Raw genomic sequence first — 22,018 nt, 5'->3', positions numbered from 1 at the left:
AATGATAATCTTTGTAACATAACGTTTTGATTATTCAGATTTATCATCATGCTGTACAACATACAAAGATTGTGTGACATTACAGTACATTGGAATGGAGTCTTTATGTAGTAAAAAGGACTGCTGGTAAAGTCATCGTTGTAACATAGCAGCCCACCAAGTGTAACTACTAGTACTAACACCACAGTGTTAGTAAGGATGATGATGGTGGTTATGAGCATGTTGACCATTACAAAGGTGATGATGTCAATATTGTCATTGACTCATTGTCATGAAAATCAGGGCATTGCAAAGGCTCTGAGACAGTCAAACCACTGCCTTGCCCAAAGGCTCTGAGACAGTCAGACCACTGCCTTGCCCAAAGGCTCTGAGACAGTCAGACCACTGCCTTGCCCAAAGGCTCTGAGACAGTCAGACCACTGCCTTGCCCAAAGGCTCTGAGACAGTCAGACCACTGCCTTGCCCAAAGGCTCTGAGACAGTCAGACCACTGCCTTGCCGATAATAAGGATGCTCATGAGGAACACCATGAAGAAGAAAATCCACATGAAGAACCTGTCCATCACCTTGGCAACTTTCTTCCACTCCGCACTCTTGGCATTGGTTGATCTCTGTTCGCGGAAGCAGTTGGTGATGTACTGAATGTTCTGCACAACCTGTGGCGCACACAAAAAACACAGATGACAGGCTCTGGTGAATGATGAGACGGCAACTATAGTTAAATACCTGTAGCTTAATGTTCTCCCTCCCTCATGCCCTCAAAAACTGGTGGCCAAGCTTTTGGGTCCTAGAACAGGGGTGTAATAATACTACACTGACTCTGGTCAGGGTTAGGCAAAATGCAACTTTACGCGGGCCAGACCCATTGTTCTATCTAGACTCTAGAACCCTGTTTCCCAAACAGTGGGTCGTGGACACATTTTGATGGCTCACGAGAAATCCCCCCAAAAATGCAACCCTTTTCATGAATTGAAAACAAATTCAATGATTCTTCAAAAGAATTTCATGAATAAGAAAAACAAATAGTAGTGAAAATAGCCAATCTACAAGCTCACAATGCGGCGCAAAGTGGCACGTTGTGAGCTTGTAGATCTGCTATTTTCATTAGTTTAGGCACGCATAACGTCTAATTACTCTTTTGGGTCACGGGCTAAAACGTTTTGGAACCACTGCTCTAGCAGATCCAAGACAAAGTGGGGAAATGCCTTAACCACTTGTCTTACAGTAAGCCCTATTTTATCATGTGTTGTACAGTAGCCTACAGATATTCTTACAATGACATGCCCAAAATCGGGTGTCCAGGTTGAAAGTGGTCAAAGGAATATTGTACGAATAAATTAGCAAGATGAATATAGCAAATAGTGGGGAGTCACCTTTTTGTGTTGCGGGCAGGGGCAGCTGCAGGGGCAGGAAGGCACGTATTGTTTCTCTGGCGTATACATCATCTGCTCCTTCAGGTGCTGAAGTTTCAGGGCCTGGTAGGTCAGCTCATCGTGTACGATGTTGTGGTGGTAATTCCGCGGGGGTTCGTGCTTTTCCTCACCGCCCTCGGCGCTGGCGGTGCCGATGTTGTTGTGGTTGTTGTAGTGGTGGCCGTTGTAAGCGTGACCGTTTGCCTGGCGATGGTTGTCGTGATTGTGCTTGTGCTTGTTTCCGTGGTGGTGATGCGGGGCGTGGCCGTTGCTGTACTGGTACGAGTCGCTGTCCTGAGGGTAGAGGTTGTCCTGGAAGCCTGCGTGATGATAAGCGTTTGAGACACCCATGGGCTCGTCGAAGTAGAGAGGCTCTTTCTCGCTCTCCGGCGTGGTGCAGTTCTCCCCCACCTCGTACACAAAGAAGATCTTGGACATGTAGCCTATGATGATGACCTTGGCCCAGTGAGGGACCGGCTTGGCCTCGGCGCCACAGAAATGGATGTTCATGATGAAGATGGTGAGAGAGGTGGAGGCAGTGATCATAGTCATGGTGGCGATGTAATATTTCCCTGGAGCAGAGATGAAAGATAAGAGTCACATACTGGACATGGATCATTCGTTGCGGTCGGGAGGAAACCACCTAACAACATTTTTTAAGTTTTAGATCTTTTTTGTTGCATAAATCAGTGGCAGACTGTCCTATTGAACACCCTTTACATCTGTGTGTTGTTTCAAAAATATTGAACCAATGAAAAGTAGTCAAAATCTCTTAACTCCATTGACCCTCAAACTCTCTGCTAAAACAGCTAACTCCACCACCTCTCCCCCTCTCATGCAAGTAATTGACAATATATATAAGTCACAACACCAACTTTGATGAGGCACTATTGCTTTGTTTTCAAAATATAAGGTTTTCTTCATTTCCTGAAAAATGTACATTTTGGAGTTAGGTGGTTTCTTCCCGACAGCAGAGATATAGGGCATCAAATGCAGTACATACACATACATGTGAATTATATGTTGCCTTATATTTGCCTTATATTGAGTCATTGGAAAAAGGAAAAAGATTGCACTCAGTGCATATTGTATCTATGACCAACACTATACAGTATGCAACTGTCAAGAAGTTTCTTCTTGAGGTATGACGGATTGTGTCATTTTATCCTTGTACATTACTCTGACGCATGTGACGTGTCCCCTTGACAAGGTCATGTGACGTGTCCCCTTGACAAGGTCACGTGACGTGTCCCCTTGACAAGGTCACGTGACGTGTCCCCTTGACAAGGTCACGTGACGTGTCCCCTTGACAAGGTCACGTGACGTGTCCCCTTGACAAGGTCATGTGACGTGTCCCCTTGACAAGGTCATGTGACGTGTCCCTTTGACAAGGTCATGTGACGTGTCCCCTTGACAAGGTCATGTGACGTGTCCCCTTGACAAGGTCATGTGACGTGTCCCCTTGACAAGGTCATGTGACGTGTCCCATTGACAAGGTCATGTGACGTGTCCCCTTGACAAGGTCATGTGACGTGTCCCCTTGACAAGGTCATGTGACGTGTGTCTCCTTGACAAGGTCATGTGACGTGTGTCCCTTTGACAAGGTCATGTGACGTGTCCCCTTGACAAGGTCATGTGACGTGTCCCCTTGACAAGGTCATGTGACGTGTCCCCTTGACAAGGTCATGTGACGTGTCCCCTTGACAAGGCCACGTGACGTGTCCCCTTGACAAGGCCACGTGACGTGTCCCCTTGACAAGGTCATGTGACGTGTCCCATTGACAAGGTCATGTGACGTGTCCCCTTGACAAGGTCATGTGACGTGTCCCCTTGACAAGGTCATGTGACGTGTCCCCTTGACAAGGTCATGTGACGTGTCCCCTTGACAAGGTCATGTGACGTGTCCCCTTGACAAGGTCATGTGACGTGTCCCCTTGACAAGGTCATGTTATTTTGCGAACAGAAAAACAGAATGAGGTGAAAACATAACCCTGCCCCTGCCCCCATCACTGTAAACATAGTCATATACTATTGTATATATATATTCACACGGCCACAGTAAGGTTTCCTTGCTATAAATGCAACTCCAAACATTTCCAGACATTTAGGCCACCATTTCTTCAAGGCAATATTGTATTCTTTTCATCTTGTTCTAAAATTACCCACATTCATAGCAGGTGTGTAACAGTAAGTGGAACAAATCAATTGAATGGATTATATAAATATTTTCAAAAACAAGCTCACAAGCTTCTTTCGTCGATGAGCTTGTAGGTCTGCTAATTTCCGCAATGTTTGTGCAACAGCGTTGTACAAAGTATGAAATAGGGCTCACTTTAGTCGATGGTATATAAAAACAAACTTAAGTACACACTTCTTGCTAAGAAAATAATCATTGCAGTCCTACCGAAGGATACAAGGTGCTTGTGCTTACCAGTGGTGGAGTATTTCCAATTGTCAGTACTTTTGGAAATACTAACAATTCCACTACAACTCCACTACACCTCGGATCCAAATATTATACTTTTACTCCACTACAATTAGCCTATTTGAAAACTTACTAGTTACTTTATAGATTTTGATTATTTTTTACAAAACATACTTTAACCTCTTCAGCCCTATATACAAGATCTGCTATTTTCAAAATATTTGTATACATTTGTAAACTAGTAGGCCTAGTTTTTTACTTTTAGTACTTTCAGTACATGTTGATGCTAATACATTTTGAATTCCGGTATACTTTTACTTGTAACACAAGCATTTATACATTGCAATATTGATACTTATGCTGCATTCACATGGAATCAGGCAAGCGTTAGACGGCAAACTGGAAGTCATTTTAGTGGACGGGAGCAGGACGGTAAACGGAACAGGACGGCACGGCAGCCCGGCAGCCAGAACCGGCGACGGTAACGGCAGACGGCATCCGTGCTGTCTGATTCCATGTGAATGCAGCATTATACTTTTACTTGAGTAAAACATTCGAGTATTCTTTCCACCGCCACCACTGGCCGCCCGGTGCTGCTCACCTATGTAGGGCACGTTCTCGGAGGGCGGCATGCTCTCGGCCACCATCAGCTGGAACACGGTGAGGGCCAGCAGCACGGTCACCCCCAGGGACACCTTCATGGAATAAAGCAAAATTAATTCTCAAGACATGAAAATGAAATCATGACATTTCTGAGACCATTCATGTTTCTGGAAGAAACGTGTATTCTATTGCTAGTTTGATCACTTCAAATACTCTTTCATCTTAAAATAACTAATAATCGAAAATAGCCGATCTACAAGCTTGTAGATCGGCTCACGGCTCACGGCAGGAGGCAGGTTTTTAGACAGCTGGTGGATGGAAATTAAACTCCACCCACGCTGCATTTTGCCACGTGGGCAAAGCGTTTCCGGTTTTCTGGCCGACGCAGAATTTTGCCACATGGGTGGAGCTTCATTTCCATCCACCAGCTGTCTAAAAACCACGAAGAGACTCCTGCCGCGAGCGATGTGTGTGTACCGTTCCGTACACCTTCTCGCCTTCACCTTCACCTTCTCGCCGGAGTTGGCCGGCAGGTAGAAGCCCAGCGGCGCCAGGAAGGAGATGAGGAAGCAGGGCAGCAGCAGGTTGAAGATGTAGAAGGCGGAGCGGCGCTTCAGGAGCAGCGTGTAGGTGATGTCCGGGTACGGGTCGGAGCAGCAGCCGTACATGATGACGTTCTTGACCGCCGGCATGCCGAGGCACTCCCACTCCACGTTATCCACGAAGCTGGACAGGTCGGCCTCTTGGGTGTTCATCAAGATGTCCAACTGGGGGACGCGGAAACGTGCAGAACGGCATGCTGGGATATATCGTAATGTACTATTGGGACACGGATGCATTCTTGCCACGTCGTGTATGCATCGCTCGCGTGCAGTAAACGATGGCGCAGATGGCGCAGATGGCGCAGATGGCGCAGAGCCTCCCCCCTCTCCTTGTGGAGAGGGGGGAGGCTGTGTGGAGGTGTGACTTGTAGTCCAGGAAGGAAGTGAGACCACATGTTCATGACACATTTTGGTCATGAACATTGCGTCATGACTAAAATATCTGAAAACACATATTACACACATAAAGACCCCAGGAAAGTGTTTCTTGTGTCCTAAACATCATTAAAATAAGATCTGGTTGCAAAAAGGGTGAAGTGGCCCTTAATTTAATAATTTAAACAGCCTTATTAACCATTTGAATTCACAAAATCCAATCATGCTTTATCCTGTAAAAACATATAATGTTGTATAATACTGTAAAGCCTGACCCAACTAATTTCAACCAGTAACATGGCCTGACCCAACTAATTTCAACCAGTAACATGGCCTGACCCAACTAATTTCAACCAGTAACATGGCCTGACCCAACTAATTTCAACCAGTAACATGGCCTGACCCAACTAATTTCAACCAGTAACATGGCCTGACCCAACTAATTTCAACCAGTAACATGGCCTGACCCAACTAATTTCAACCAGTAACATGGCCTGACCCAACTAATTTCAACCAGTAACATGGCCTGACCCAACTAATTTCAACCAGTAACATGGCCTGACCCAACTAATCTACTAAACCAAACCAACCAATAATATAACAGCCACCTATTAATCCATCTTCAAATTTTCCTATGACATCCACTTTTCAGCGTTCAAATGAAATTCCTCCTAAGGTTATGTGCATCACGATGCTCATTTCACGATCAAGAGGTTACTCGTGAAATGTCTTTAGGACAAGGGGCACGAGAGACGAGACTAAGAACTGACAGGGAAGGACCAAACAAAACCAAAGGAGCACAAGCAGGACAGGGGCACACCAAAAACAGGACTGACAATAACAGACATGGGGCAAGAGCACACAAAAACAGATCAACAGAAGGACTAAGGATAACATACAAGATAAACTAGTAAACAAATGCAAACAAACTAACTGATTGGGAGACACAGACAGACATGGAGGACGAGACAGACAGACAGACAGACAGACAGACAGACAGGCAGGCAGGCAGGCAGGCAGGCAGACAGACAGACAGACAGACAGACAGACAGACAGACAGACAGACAGACAGACAGACAGACAGACAGACAGACAGACAGACAGACAGACAGACAGACAGACAGACAGACAGACAGACAGACAGACAGACAGACAGACATAACCTCAGTCTTAACGTGCCACGCCTCAGTCTTAACCGGCCACGTAGGTTGCTATCCCTAACCTCAGTCTTAACCGGCCACGTAGGTCGCTAACCCTAACCTCAGTCTTAACCGGCCACGTACAGGTCGCTAACCCTAACCTCAGTCTTAACCGGCCACGTACAGGTCGCTAACTCTAACCTCAGTCTTAACCGGCCACGTAGGTTGCTAACCCTAACCTCAGACTTAACCGGCCAGGCCTCAATCTTAACCGGCCACGTAGGTTGCTAAAACTAACCTCAGTCTTAACCGGCCACGTAGGTCGGACTTATGGGCAGTCCCCAACAGACAAAAGGTCATTTCAGTCTTTATGTAGGTAAGAAGACAAATCAAAAGGTAAGCCCGGTTGACCGGGGAGTAGTACAACAAACAAACAGACAGACTAACAGACACACAGGCAGGCAAACAAACAGGCCCAACTATGCAGGGCGGTCACCCGGCTAGTTGGTCCGAAGGATGGCATGTTTCAGAACAGAACCGAGGTGACATGGGAGAGCTAGATGTCAGGTGAAGGGCGCCTTTTCCACCAAAAGAACATTGGTTCTAGAACTGGTTCCGTTCTACATTCATGGAACCTTGGTGCTTTCACAGAACCGGAGGCCATTTTTTGATTCCAGTTCTGAACCAACTTTTAGGGTTCTGAAATAACAGATTTTCAGTGGAAACACTCTGAACTGGTTCAATATTAGGCGGGAAAAAACCTTCAACCCCGGGGAAAAGGGGCTGGCAGACAGGGAAACAGGGGTGCTAATGGCCTGAGATACTGGTTAAATAGAGGGGGGGGGGGGGGGGGGGGGGGGCTATGCACAGACTCAGACTGTATGGGTCAGGTACAGAGACCGACCTCTGGAATGGACAACGTTAGTGGTGATGACTGATGGCAGTTCAGAATGTTTAGAATGTTTAGAAGCGGTGTCAGCTGGTAGCACTGGGCTGCGGTAGAGCGTTATCAGGCAGGCACAAGGTGTGCTGCCAACACACGGAACCGGCCCGACCCCCTGGGCCCCCTCACGCTAACTATGTCATTTCTCGACCGTTTCGGACGTGGAGCGGATCACCGGAACCGGGCTGGCACCCTGGGCGTGTTCCTGGGGGTTTGGATGTTCCGCCCCCCCCGGGGACACCCACACAGAGTTGCACCACTCACTTCACACAGGTGTGATTTTTAAATAATTCACAGTCCTACAGAAGGTGCACATTCTGTTGTGCCTGGAATCTCTTTAATATGTTTCCATCGGTTATGGGGAAACAGCCTGTTGAAGCCAAGCTGTGTATAGTTTTGCTGATTGATACAGTGGTTCCCAAACTGTGGTGCGTGCACCCCTTGTGGTGCGCGAGCGCCTTCTAGGTGGTGCGCGACATGAAAAGGCTAATGGTGTTGCTATGGTTTTATTTTAAATATATTAACATATTATGCCAATATATGGCAAGTATATGAAGAATACAGCCTATCCAGCATATATACGCCATATTCAGGTTGTATTATATAGAAATTTCACGAAATACCTTTCGTTTATGGGTAGGTTTCCTTCAAAACCTAGCTGCAGAACATTATTTTATGTACTCCCAGGACAGAAAATTCTAGAATTTTCGCTGTCCTGGGCTCTAAGGGTGACGTAGGAAGCCACGCCTATCCCGTATAGATACCTGCGTGGCTACGTCAGCCCTCATTCAACTTTTCTTCTGCTAAGCTGCGAGAACGAACTTTAACATTCCAGTGTGTGCAGGGTAATATATCTCGCAAACTCGGCCGAGAGATTAATTCTTTAGGACCGTGAGATCTCTGGCACACTCTCGAAGCAAACAGAAGGATACTTCTCGAGAAAAAAAGCCGAACTTCGACACAAGTGAGTTCTAGGCAACTTGTTGCTACGCTAGCTTGTCGGAAAAAACAGCTCGCGCCTCTTTTTCTCTCTCGCTAAAGCTAGCGTTTGTTAGCTTAAAGCTATCGATAGTTAGCTTAGCGCTACTAGGCAGATACGCCTGTGGTCTACTATTACACGCCACGAGGAAGATAAACCTGTGGCTGTTAAGCACTCGGACTCCTCTCTCTACAAGCAACCATGTCGCTGACGAGGGAGACCCAGCCCGGGGAAAGACGCCATCGAGGACAGCCGGTGCCCGCCGACTGTCAAGAAGGCCCCAAACAAAAGACGTGCTCCACCTGGGGATGCGGGAACACGATGTCGGGCAAAGACGGGCACGACGAGTGCATGTATTGTCTCGGCCTCACCCACACCCGTGAGTCCATGGAGGAAATCGGTCCCGTTTGCCTCCATTGTGAGAAAATGGACGACGACGTCCTAAACAACAGGCTCGGACGTGTCCAAAGGTATTATGACAACTTTGCCGCCCACGGACTCCGAGAGAGGAGCCCCACTCCTCCCCCGCGACGAGCTCGCATACAAGTCCCGCCAAAGGGGCTTTGGCCCCGCGTCACCGGAGAGGGACAACGAGCTACCCCGAGACAGAGGCTCGACTACTCGGGCAACAGAGCCCCAACCGGAGCCTCTTCTTCAAGAGCAGCACCTGCCGGCGCTAGCCGAGACAGGTACGCTACTTCAGCCTCTGCAACCAGGGCTCACGAGGCCACTGATTACGAGGCTCATGGCGCGAGGCCAAGGGATACCTTCGCACCGCGCCGCTCTTCCCCAGCTCCACGTGCTCGACAACACGTCGTGCAGGCCACCATTGAGTGCCCGCCCAGACATACAGCTAGACGCAGACAGCCTGCCGTTGCACCCAGCTATATGGTGGACCGCCTGGACCTTTCCCCAGACCGCGCAATGTCTCCCGGTGGGGAGCATTGGACTACCAGGGAGGAAGGGGAGCTTCGTGATGACGAGCTCCCTTCCTTCCAGGAGCAACTCCAGGACTACCACGTCCTGGACGAGGCCTACGCGGACGAGCGAGATGGCCATGATGACCTCTCCCCCGGGGACTACGTCAGCACCACTCGTCGCCCCTTCGACGACCTGGATGCCATGGACATACAGGAGCACCAGCAAGCCAGGGCTCCTGTCCCCCCGCCTCCTGTACCCCCCATGGATGACTCCAATATTTACGAGATCTACAGGAAGGCTAGTGCACGTTGTAACCACACATGGCCTAAGTCAACTGTCAAGGTACTACCATGGGAAGGCAGGACTGATGAGTCCGCCCCCCCCCCTGCACCTAGAAGACAGAAGCTCCCTATGGCACAGGGCTTCGAGGAGGCCATGATGCACGCCTGGGACGAACCCCTCCTGAAGGTGGATTTTCCCAAGGCCAGCGCCAAGGGGCCCAACGACATACCAGATAAACAAACCCTCGCCATAGACTTCATGCCAGCTATGGACAAGGCTATAGCGGCCTACCTGGCCAACCCTGCAGCTCCTAGAGTGGATCACCACGTAAAGGAACCGCAGCTCCTGTCCAGCAGCGTGAGGGAAGCCTCAAAACTGAACAAGTGGCAGTATGCACACATGTCCTTCGTGGCGAAGGCCCTCAATGCAGGAGCACTTCTCCAGGGTTCCATGAAGAGCCTCCTCATTGAGATGGGACAGAAGTCCATTAAAGTCCAGCTAGCGGAACTGCCAGAAGACCTGGCCGAGTTACGCCGCCTGAATCACGAGATGGCCACCCTCCAGAGGGACTCCACTCTCCACAACGCCAAGGCAATGGCATGTTCCATCCTCCAGGAGAGATGGCGTTGGGTCGATCAGACCAGCGCCATCTCCCTGGAGACAAAGAAAGAGTTTGTGGCTGGAAATATCCACCCAGACAGTATGTTTAAGGACGCTCTGGCCAAGATGTCAGAGACCATCCAACAGCTCGAGTCCTCCACCAAGACGATGAAGGCGCTCGAACCGCTGGCCAACCAGGCCGCCCCGGTAGGCCGCCCCAAGGCTAAGAAGGCACCCTGGAAGGCCAAGACCGATGACAAACCCAGGTCCCAGGACCGGAGCGGAGATAGACAGCGACAGCCTGCAGGCCGAGGCAGAGCAGACCGCCGCACCTCTCCGCCGCCCTACAAGGCCAGGAGCGCTCCCAGAGGCCGAGGCCAGGGGAAGCGCAAATGACCTGCCCGGGCCGGGTCATCTTCCCCACCACACTCAGAGTTCAAGGCCAGAGGTGGGGATCACAGATCTCACCTCAGAGCCTGCGCTGAAGCGCTTAAGGGGGCCTGTACACAGTGCTGTGAGCACCGTTGTACAGACCCCGAAAATTGTTATGTGCAATTCACATGTGTATGTTTTTCCACGTTGTTCAATAAAGAAAACAAAAAAACAAAAAACACAAAAAACAATAAAACCAACTCTGAAGGGCATAGGCCCAGTGGGAAAGATAACCCCTGTCACAGGCAAAAAACTCCACGCCAATTTTTTCCAAACTCAATACCGAAAAAATTCACTAGAGGGAGACATTTCACACAAAGTAAGTCTTCCCCTAGGCAGGCCATGCACAACGCTGACAAGCGCAGGGAACCCTTTGTCACGTCATCTGTCACAATGGCGGATATCCGGGGCTTCCCCGTGGATAATCCGTACAATTCAGACAGGATACAGGCTACAGTTCGCCTCCAAACCGCCCACTTCCAGGAAAATTATTTTCTCAGAAGCGAGCGGGCAAAAGGCCGCCATTCTGCAAGAGGAAATCAATTCATTAATGCAGAAAGGCGCCATCACAGAGGTGGCCCTCGACCAATCAATGAACGGTTTTTACTCCCGCTATTTCTTGGTAAAGAAAAAGGGGGGCGGACTCCGTCCCATTCTAGACCTGAGGGCATTGAATCGTCACTTAAAAAAGCTGCGATTCAAAATGCTTACTCCACCAGTCCTCCTACGCCTAATTCGCGAAGGGGACTGGTTTACGTCGATAGACCTGCAAGACGCATATTTCCACATTCCAATTTACCCGCCGCACAGAAAATTTCTGCGCTTCGGGTTCAGAGGAAAAGTGTACGAGTACACAGTCCTTCCCTTCGGAATGTCACTGAGTCCCAGAGTCTTCATAAAGTGCACCGCGGCAGCTATCGCTCCGCTCCGACAGCAAGGGATCCGTCTCGCTACATACGTAGACGACTGGATCCTACTTGCAGACTCTCCAGTACGAGAAGCACTGTCGCACACACATCGTGTGCTCAGCCACCTCGACTCGCTTGGGTTTATAATAAACCACGAGAAGAGCATGCTTATGCCAACACAGTCAATAGACTTTATAGGCATAACACTGAACTCAATCTCTTACACGGCCCGCCTGAGCCAAGAGAGAATAGACGCAACACTGCAGTGCGTGGCGTCATTCAAAAGGGGACGCTCGATTCCCTTTCATGCATGCCTCCGGATGGCGGGGTTAATGGCCTCTGCGGTCTATTTAATCCGCCTAGCAAGGCTACATATGAGACCTTTCCAACGATGGATAGGCTCTCTACATGTACCAATGCACCGTCGGCACCAGAAGGTAACAGTAACATCACAATGCATACTAGCCCTTCAATGGTGGTCAGACAGGAAAACCCTCTCAGAGGGCGTCCCCATGGGAAAGCCTCTGATCAGGAAAGTCATCACTACAGACGCCAGCATGACAGGCTGGGGAGCCACGATGGAAGGACTCACAGCCAGAGGTTTATGGTTGGGGCCACTACGTGCCCTTCACATAAATTACTTAGAGCTCATGGCAGTCTTCCTCGCCCTGAAACACTTCGAGCAGCGCATCCTGGGTTGCCATGTCCTAGTCAGGACAGACAACACCACGGCCATGTGCTACATCAACAGACAAGGTGGACTCAGGTCCCCTCGTCTTCATCAACTGGCTCAGAAACTGATCCTGTGGTGCAACACACGCGTCCTCTCAATAGTAGCGTGTCACGTCCCAGGTCTTCTGAACACAGGGGCAGACCTGCTGTCCAGAGGACCTCTCCGCTACTCAGACTGGTCACTACACCCTCATGCAGTGGCCCAGGTCTGGAGCAGGTTTGGGAAATCCAAGGTGGATCTCTTTGCCACAGAGGAGAACACGAAGTGTCCCCTCTTCTTCGCAATCAGGGGACCATCAACGTTGGGGCTAGACGCTCTGTCACACCAATGGCCCAAAACCCTTCTCTACGCCTTTCCCCCGCTATCCCTCATCAGCCCCACTCTGGACAGAGTGAGGACTCAGGGTCTGAAGGTGCTCCTAATAGCCCCGTCGTGGGGGGTCTGGAGGTCGGAAATAACCCCTCTCCTCTACGACCAGCCGTGGAGAATTCCCCTTCGAGCGGATCTCCTCTCTCAAGCGAGGGGGGAGATCTTCCACCCTCACCCCCAGGACCTAGACCTATGGGTCTGGCCCGTCAAAGGGTGATGTTGACTGCCGTGGGTCTACCTCCGAACGTAATCGAAACGATTCAGAAAGGCAGAGCCCAGTCAACAAGGGACCGTTACGACACAGCCTGGCGCGTCTTCGAGCATTGGTGCTCACGAAGACCAGACCAAACAGTCCCCTACCAGGCCTCAGTGATCGACGTCCTGTCATTCCTGCAGGAGCTCCTAGACAGCGGCCTAGGCCTCTCCTCAGTCAAGGTCCATTTGGCGGCAATCTCTGCCTGCCACCCAGGCTTTGATAACCAGACGGTGTGGAAGCACCCGCTGGTAAAACAATTCATGAAGGGTGTACGCAGGGAACATAGGACATGCAGATCCCTCGTTCCCTCGTGGGATTTGTCCCTGGTTCTAAAGGCTCTGGCTACAGCACCCTTTGAACCACTACAAACCGTGAGCCTCAAGCTCCTAACCCTGAAGGTGGCTCTCCTGATCGCACTCACGACAGCAAAAAGGGTCAGCGACCTACATGCGCTCTCGATCTCTCCAGACTGCATGAGGTTCGATGAGGGGTCGACCAAGGTCACCCTAAAGGCAAACCCCGCCTTCATTCCCAAAAATGCTCTCTCAGTGTGTGTGCCAGTGAACCTACAGGCTTTCCATCCCCCGCCGTTCTCCTCTGACGAAGACAGCAGGCTTAATTGCCTCTGCCCAGTCAGAGCTTTACGCATATACGCGGATAGACTGGCTCCCTTCAGACAAGGAAGCCAACTCTTTGTGTCCTGGGGTGCCAGGACCAAAGGAAAGCCCGTCACGAAGGTCACTATCTCTAACTGGATAGTGGAAGCCATCCGTCTGGCCTACACTAGCCAAGGCGTGGATTCCCCTCAAGCCCTGAGGGCCCACTCCACAAGAGGTGTGGCAGCTTCCTGGGCACTCTACAAGGGTGTCTCCATTCAGGAAGTCTGCACAGCAGCAAGCTGGTCTACACCCTCGACTTTCGCCACATACTATAACCTAGATGTGGCAGCGCCTTCGCTAGCGCACGCGGTCTTGGGGGCCGCTGCTCAGTAAAGCATCAGGGCAGCATAGCGCTGCCTCCTGCTCTCCACAAGGACTAGGTTCTGGACCCAAAAGGGTCCGAGCCCCTCCCAAAAGATTTACCTGGGACCCACTGGAAGTTCAGGTCACGGGAGTTCATAAAGTCCCATAAACGAAAGGTATTTCGTGAAATTTCTATATAATACAACGTTAAAGGTTACTTTAGTAACCACGGTTGTATATATAAATTGAACGAAATACCTTTCGTGGAACGCCCTTCTGTTCTCTAAAGCAGAAGAAAAGTTCCGAATGAGGGCTGACGTAGCCACGCAGGTATCTATACGGGATAGGCGTGGCTTCCTACGTCACCCTTAGAGCCCAGGACAGCGAAAATTCTAGAATTTTCTGTCCTGGGAGTACATAAAATAATGTTCTGCAGCTAGGTTTTGAAGGAAACCTACCCATAAACGAAAGGTATTTCGTTCAATTTATATATACAACCGTGGTTACTAAAGTAACCTTTAACGTTCATATATGTGCATTGACTGTTGTCCAAAAAGACCTCTGCCTGGGCTCTGGACAGGGCCCCTGCCTGGACAAGGCCCATTGCCCCTTCTGACATCATTCTGACGTCTGCATAGATGATAGATTCCATATTTGGGCATCCCCATAAAAGGGAGACAGACATAATATCTGGGTGGGGCATACATTTCCAACTTGCATCATTCCAAGTAGGCCAGTGCCCATGAACGGGCACCGCCGTAGAGGCTCCAACGGACACCGGTCTAGTGTATTCAATTCATCAACATAGCAAACAAATACAAACACTATAATGTACAAATGAGGAAAAAAACAAAAAATCAAATATTCATGTATTCCCGCACGATTCCACAGTAAGCTGCACGCTTGAATGGAGTTTCTAAGTGAAAGTGTGTAGGAGTATAGTTAGGTGCCAAACTTTTGGTCTTAAGATATTACAGTGGTGTCGCTTGCAGCGACCCCACAATAATGGCAACAAAACATTGTCCTTGGCATATGCATACCTGGTTGCCATTGTAAGTCCAGGAGCCAAAGGTGAGGTTACACGACTGATAGTCAAAGGGGAAGTAAGACACGTCCACCACACAGGAGCTTTTGGTGATGGCTGGAGAGTCCCAGGTGATCTCCCCGTTGTAACGCAGCACCACGTTGGTTTCGGCAGGCCCCGATGCCTCTTCATCGGCTCTGTACACAACACACACACACAGCAACATACATGTGGAGACATGTATTCATTTGACTATTACTGCTACTTTTTTTGAGTGGTGTAAACCACTCCAACAACTGGCTTTGTTAGTACCCGTGTGTGTTTGTGCCTGTACGGGTGAGCATGGTTGCTATGGTTAGTATGTGACATCACCGATAACAATAAATGTGTAGTTGCACCACTCAGTTCACACGGGTGTGATTTTTTAAATTGTATCTTAAATTATTTATTATGTCAGTCTCCCTAAGACTGACATAATAAAGACTCCCTTTATTTTACATGATATGCCAGCAGTCAACATAATTACAGCATAATATAATGATACATTAATTCCAACAAAGTAATAATGCTAAAAAGTGCACATACTGTATGAGTGGTAGGGAAATATACAGACACGCACTGCAGTTATCTTCTTGTTTGTCAATACATGTTCAGACCACCTGACATTTACTATGAGCTTTGACTTGCATTCTCCAAACGTTTCGAATTTGTTGATAACCACGAGGTGATGATAACAGCCTTTATACCGACCTGTACCCTCTCCTGTTCAAAAACAGTTTACCATATAGTCATTTTGTAGAGTGAAAAGAATCTGCTACAAACCAGCCGACTTTAACGTCACCTGTTGGACATGCAGCATACATGTAAAGAACGGGGGTACAATGTATCAATTCAAAACCACGAACCACGACAAATTTTACAATTGAGGTATTTAGCAGAGCTATTCTGTTGTTGACGGTCAGATAATAAGGGTCGGTCTCCCGTTATCTTTTCCACCTGTTGCTGAAAAATGTAAACATATTCTGAACAAACACTGGCATATTCTCAGGTGTGATCAATCAGTCACCCCATGAAGCCTTCTGGGAACCCCCCTTGTGTATTCTCACGCGGTCAGAACCTCAGACAGTACAGACACCACCTGGTTAAGTCTGATTTACCTCCTCCTGCTATATGCCCTCAACGCAAATTAACACAAATCACCAATGGGATTTATTGGTCCCTGCGGCATACTAGCGTCATGTCCAGTACTTGTACATCAAGTCCCACCAAGCTGCCTCACGCTACAGAAACAGGAGATAGGCTCCAAGCTCCCCTATGGGCCTCAAGGCTTACTTATTTGACTTTACCAAAGGTAATTACAGCTGTGGTTTGTGTGCCCAATGCAACTTCAGGAGGAAAGAATAGAGCCCGCAACACTGGTAAAGAAACTCAGCTCCACTGGTTTATTATTGATTCAACGTTTCGATCACTAGGATCTTCTCCAGGAATACTATGTAGAGGCACTATCACCTCTCCCAATGCAACTTCACCCCCGCATTCCGGCAGAAAGATCCTGATTAAGGGTGTAATTACACTGCATTGCTGAGCACCGCAGCACCTTAAGGTGCAACAATGACACATATCCAGTTGCTGCTCATTTTGTACTAGAGGCCGATCATCCTGTTTCCTTGTCGCGCTATATTGGCATCGAAAAGTTGTTTAGGTCCCTAGAAGTGGGGGGGGGGGGTTGTCAGACAACGAGATCTAGTATCTCAAAACTTTGTCACATATGGCTATGGGTCTAAATATTGACTTTGACAGACCTCTGACCATTTCTATAGACCCTCTTTGAACATGTTTTAATTCAGTATCTGTTCTTTCCATTTTATAGGTGGCCCTGCCACAGCACTTTTCTCAGCAACTTGTTACTGCACACTTGGTGAGAAATAGACTAGGCTTTGGTGTAAATGCCCTCTATTCAATTCTATTGTGTATTTGAAATTGTATTATTCACAATGTTGTATACTTAATGCACTATTTCATATTTTTTTGTTTCTGCATTTATTTGATTCAGCCATCTATACATAGTATATGTATATTTGGCCATTCACATGTGACATTATTCCTGAATGGATGTAATTCGGAGTCTTCACCTGTGCCCCATATCAACCCAATAGTGTTACACTAGCAAAGGGCTGATTGAGTGTCACTCCCAGTCCCTGCTGATCGGCTATGGGTGCCATCTGTGTATTTACGGCGCGTTCCTGGGGGTCTGGATGTTCCAGGGCCCCCCCGGGGACACCCACACGGAGTTGCACCACTCACTTCACACGGGTGCGATTTTTAAATAATAAAGACAATTGTGTCACAGAGCAGCCTCTTACCTCTAATTCTAGTTAAACCGTACACTTTCCTATTGAAATGCATCTTATGCTTAACTTCGATTACGTAGATTCCCAGTCCTACAGAAGGTGCACATTCTGTTGTGACTGGAATCTCTTTAATATGTTTTTGTTATCGGTTATGGGGAAACAGCCTGTTGAAGCCTAGCTGTGTATAGTTTGCTGATTGATTAGAACATGGGGTGCACCATGGGTGGGTTGCTATTGTTCTGTGGTTGGTTGATTAGAAATCAAAGGGTGGAACCTGCAGAGGATACAGCTCAGTAGGAATGTAGCCTGGGGACTTGTGGGAAGCATTCCTCCATTTATAACACAGACCAGGCTTTCCTCCGAGGTGGAGAGCCTGGTGACGCGAGGTAGGAGTGTAAGCTGCCATGGGGAGAGGTTGACTCTCCATTTAAGTTGTATGTTTGAGTTGTATAGGTTCTTCATTTGTACACTATTTCCACTTTTTGTCCTGCCTCTGTGGCCTGCTGCATCAAATTAAAATTAGTTTTCCACTGCTGTTACTGACTTTGACAATTTGAAAATTAGCTGATGTACAAGGTAACAGTGCTTGGAATCGCAGTGTGTTGTGAACTTGTAGATCCACTATTTTCGGCAAAGATATTTGGTGTAGAGGGAAAAAAGGATGGTGCCTGCAGCCTAGTGTATTCCATTGAGGGACTCCGGTCAGTGAAGCATAATGGGTTTTAAGCGGTTAACCACTTGATACCTCGTCCAATGGTGTCACACAATGTTTGTCCCCAAAATAGGGACGCCAGGGTAACAGTATTAGCCTAGTTAACACGGTCTTTCTCTATCTTGCTCAGTCTTTCTGTTACTGACTTGTTGTACAGGACGATGTCTGGCCTCCAGACCATCTCACTGGGGATGCGGATCACCTCTAGTCCGTCATATTCATCCTTGTCCCAACTCAGATAGGCATCGAACCACACCTGTCTAATCCACAGATAGGTGGTCAGCACTTGGTTCCTCTCATCCTAAACGTACACACAACAAAGAAACATATGCTCAGCATGGTGTCATGTCCAGACTCAGCTGCTATCTTAAATATCATACAAATGAAAGACAGGGAAGAGAGATGGGGTGTGTGTGTGTGTGTGTGTGTGTGTGTGTGTGTGTGTGTGTGTGTGTGTGTGTGTGTGTGTGTGTGTGTGTGTGTGTGTGTGTGTGTGTGTGTGTGTGTGTGTGTGTGTGTGTGTGTGTGTGTGTGTGTGTGTGTGTGTGTGTGTGTGTGTGTGTGTGTGTGTGTGTGTAATAAATTCACAAGTCAGCTACCTGCCAGTTGCATAACTAAGATTGGGAACTGTTGCATGCTGACCTACAAATGGGAATGGGATTTCTTAGTATTGTTTCCTCAAATCTACAGCGACGTGAGCGACCTCTAGTGGTCTTGGGGAACAGCAGAGTTCTGAACTGCTGCACAAATGGAGCCCCCCAAAGTAGAGCATTATCATTTGACCTTATCAGAACAGTATTTTATATGGGGCTACTTGTGATACTCACTCACTATCTAATACACAGTGTCTCTTTTGTCGTTCTAGGTCTTTGTGTCTGTGACATTCAGTGGCACTCAGGACATGTAGGGCTCCAATTTTGTCACATCCTTTACCCGCAGCGCGGCCCGCAATTCAGCCGCTGCCCGAAAATTACGAATATAGGAGCTCTGTCCCTTAATGGTATTTTCGTCCAGCATCACCCGCTATCTTTTTAGCCGACACCGGTATTTGCGCCTAGAGGTGTGGTCATGGGCGTGTTGGCACGCTTTCCCCTAAATTGCTATTTTGGTCACACACATTTGGGAAAGCGATAGTGGCATTTAAAAGCACCCGTAAGCCATGCCAAATTAGTTTGGTAAAGAGCGGCCACCGCACGCTTCAATGGAGATGTCCAGGCACAGACTAGTCAGGGTGCCTCATCTCTCCAATATTCATATTGCATCTCTTTGTTATTTTCCTATAATCAGCTGAAGTGAGTGCCTGCCACTTCCTTGTGTCCATTGTGTTTATATAATTGTATAGTCAAAGAAGTTATTTGTGCCAGCCTGCCAGCCATTGTGCGGCTTGTGCCGCGTGCACGATTCCATTTGCTCTTCAGTTCATCACCAGCAGCAAATGGTTTAATCCGACTTGCCGAACTTTCCTTTTCGCTTCATACCGTTCCGTAGAGACGATCTACACGCACGATCTATATACCAAATGAAAGCCCTAATTTCGTAGTTTACATATAACTTTGAACTTTGCAACGGGCTGAGGCTATGAAGCAATATAGCACTAACGGCCAACGCATAAGGGATCTCTTAAAGGCAATGGGACGTGGACTGGTGATTGGTCTAATTGTGTAACGCCCAAACCACACCTATGCATAATACAACGGGTAACGGAGGTGTTTAAGGGATTTAGACAGGTAACCAAAATACCAACTTTAGTGGGGGAACACCCTTTCCCCACTCCTAAATCCCCAAATAGTGGCTTTAGAAAGATGAGACAAAAATGGAGCCCAGTGTCTCTTTTGTCGTTCTAGGTCTTTGTGTCTGTGACATTCAGTGGCACTCAGGACATGTAGTGTTTGCATAATGATGTCCTCTACTCACCATGTCTTTGATCTGTGACAGTGTGATCTGCAGTGTGACGTTCAGGGTTTTGTCTGTGTCTTCTACAGGTCTCAGAGCAGAAGCGTAGCCGTCCATCAGATCACTCAAAAGTTTATGGGCATAATGACCCTTGGCACCATGCGACACTGAGAGAGAGAGACAGAAAGAACGAGAGAAAGAGACAGATAGACGGAGAGAAAATGAGCAGTGTAGATAAGAAAATCAAAGAGAGGCGAGGGGAGAGAGAATGACAGATAACAAGGAAGGGGGAGGGACGATCAGTACCAAAATTGTTAGACAGGAACCGTGAAGAAAGTTGAAATACATCAGTCAAGAGGTACGATACGAAACAGGCAGGTCAGGGGTCAGCCCAGGACAGCGTTAGCGTTCAAAGGCCAGCTCACATAACATAAGATCCCCACCTCTGTTCGATCACACACTGGTGTTACACATCAAATCTATCCAACATGGAGAACTGACCTTGTACAAACAGGCTGATCCACAGCATCAGAGCAGCCTTCCTCATTGTCAACCCGCCGTCACAAGCTCACGGATCAATTATTCAATAAACCAGCCAAGAAAGACGGCCCCCGGGTCACCGATCCACACTGTCACTTCACTCTGAGGCCCATCGTGTTCTCCGGGGACTTTGCGTGCTACCACGACCACGGAGAATTCTACAAAACTAACATCCTCTCACACACAACGCTCAGTAGCCGTTAAGTCGCCGCTCCCCTCCGTCACTGTCTGTGTGATCGCTGCCCTGGAACTGGACCTGAGGCACACAATCACTCAGACACACACACACACACACACACGCACGCGCACACGCACAGGTACACTTCAGTATCACATAACACACATAGGGGCTGGATGAAATTTGATTCCTGCAGCCCAGTATACATGACTAGAACTAACAGTATAAAAAGCATGCACATACACACACACATACAGTACAGTACAGTACAGTACAGTACAGTACAGTACAGTACAGTACAGTACACACACAGCACCTTACTGTGTTACACAGCCACTAGACGGCTGTCAGTCACATATCCAACGGCGGGCTGTGAGCCTGTGAACCGTGGTCCATGCAGGTCAACAAGGCTAGCAACAACACGCGTGTCACTGAACATGCTACACAGCCAGAAACAAAATACACACTGATTCAGAATCAGATTCCACACTGTAAATAGGGATGCTTGCGGTAAGGTCAGTACTGGTAATAAGGGCCTTATTGTGACTGTGGACCATGCTGTGGCTGGAGTGGATTTCACTCTGTCCCCTGCATGTCTGTTGGCTTTTGAAGAGGTCAGTAACCAGAGAGCAAGGCCAAGCAGACGGGAAACCTATGGGTCCATTGAGTCATGAAGCCACCGTGCATTGTTAGATCATCACGCTTCATTTAACAACGTTCAACCTGGTGTCCTGCGCTACACTGTAAAAGAAATACAGGGAAACCTGTTATTGCTGATATAAAATACATAGATACAAGGTATCTTGAACATTTGTTATGTCGGTGTGACTATTGGGACTATTAGCCCACCCAAATGTGCGTCCTGCCCACCCAATCAAACGTTATGGGGAATGTCTTTTTAGCCAATATAAAAAATACCACAACAATATCTGTACCATTTATCATTTCTGATTGGGTGAGCAGCATTTGAAGAGACATTTAGAGCCACCTGATCACCGTTTGCCATCAGTGCTGTTAACCGACAGGGTGCTGATGGAAATGTGGTTACTGTTGGTCAAAGAAGGAGAAGATAGATATGGATAGATAAACTGATATGACGGCATGGTTATCTATGCATTTCGGGGGTTTACGGGGATTTGAACCCCACCCCCCAAAAAAATGTTCTGTCCGTCGTGTCTTTATAGGCGGAAAGAATGTCACATTTAATGACAAAAATAATGTTGTAAAGCGACGCGCCGTAAGGTTGTAGATTGGCAATTATGCTGTGCAACACCATTTTACGACAGTATGAAATAAGTAGATATTAGGGCTTAAGTGGTTAAATGTAATGTTGTCCAATATGCACTATGCAGTGAAATACAATATAACTTATACAATTGT

The 22,018-nt window shown here is 48.0% G+C and overlaps 1 protein-coding gene across 1 annotated transcript; it reads right to left on the bottom strand.

Moving 5' to 3' along the window:
- Positions 1 to 481: 481 nt before the first annotated feature.
- chrna9a (cholinergic receptor, nicotinic, alpha 9a) lies at positions 482 to 20,691 on the bottom strand (the record flags this gene model as incomplete). Its single annotated transcript, XM_079498450.1, has 8 exons — positions 20,422 to 20,691; positions 19,942 to 20,087; positions 18,174 to 18,328; positions 14,981 to 15,161; positions 4,949 to 5,206; positions 4,438 to 4,531; positions 1,373 to 1,983; positions 482 to 655 (listed from the first exon to the last, which is right to left on the bottom strand). The coding sequence occupies exons 1-8, from the start codon at positions 20,465 to 20,467 to the stop codon at positions 482 to 484; spliced, it is 1,665 nt and encodes a 554-aa protein (XP_079354576.1). The 5' UTR covers positions 20,468 to 20,691.
- Between the last annotated feature and the right edge of the window lie 1,327 nt (positions 20,692 to 22,018).

This window comes from Electrona antarctica (genome assembly GCF_951216825.1).
Source record: "Electrona antarctica genome assembly, chromosome: 4".
NCBI lineage: Eukaryota > Metazoa > Chordata > Actinopteri > Myctophiformes > Myctophidae > Electrona > Electrona antarctica.
The sequence above is the reverse complement of the archived record's forward strand: the minus strand, read 5'-3'. Positions and strand labels throughout refer to the sequence as shown.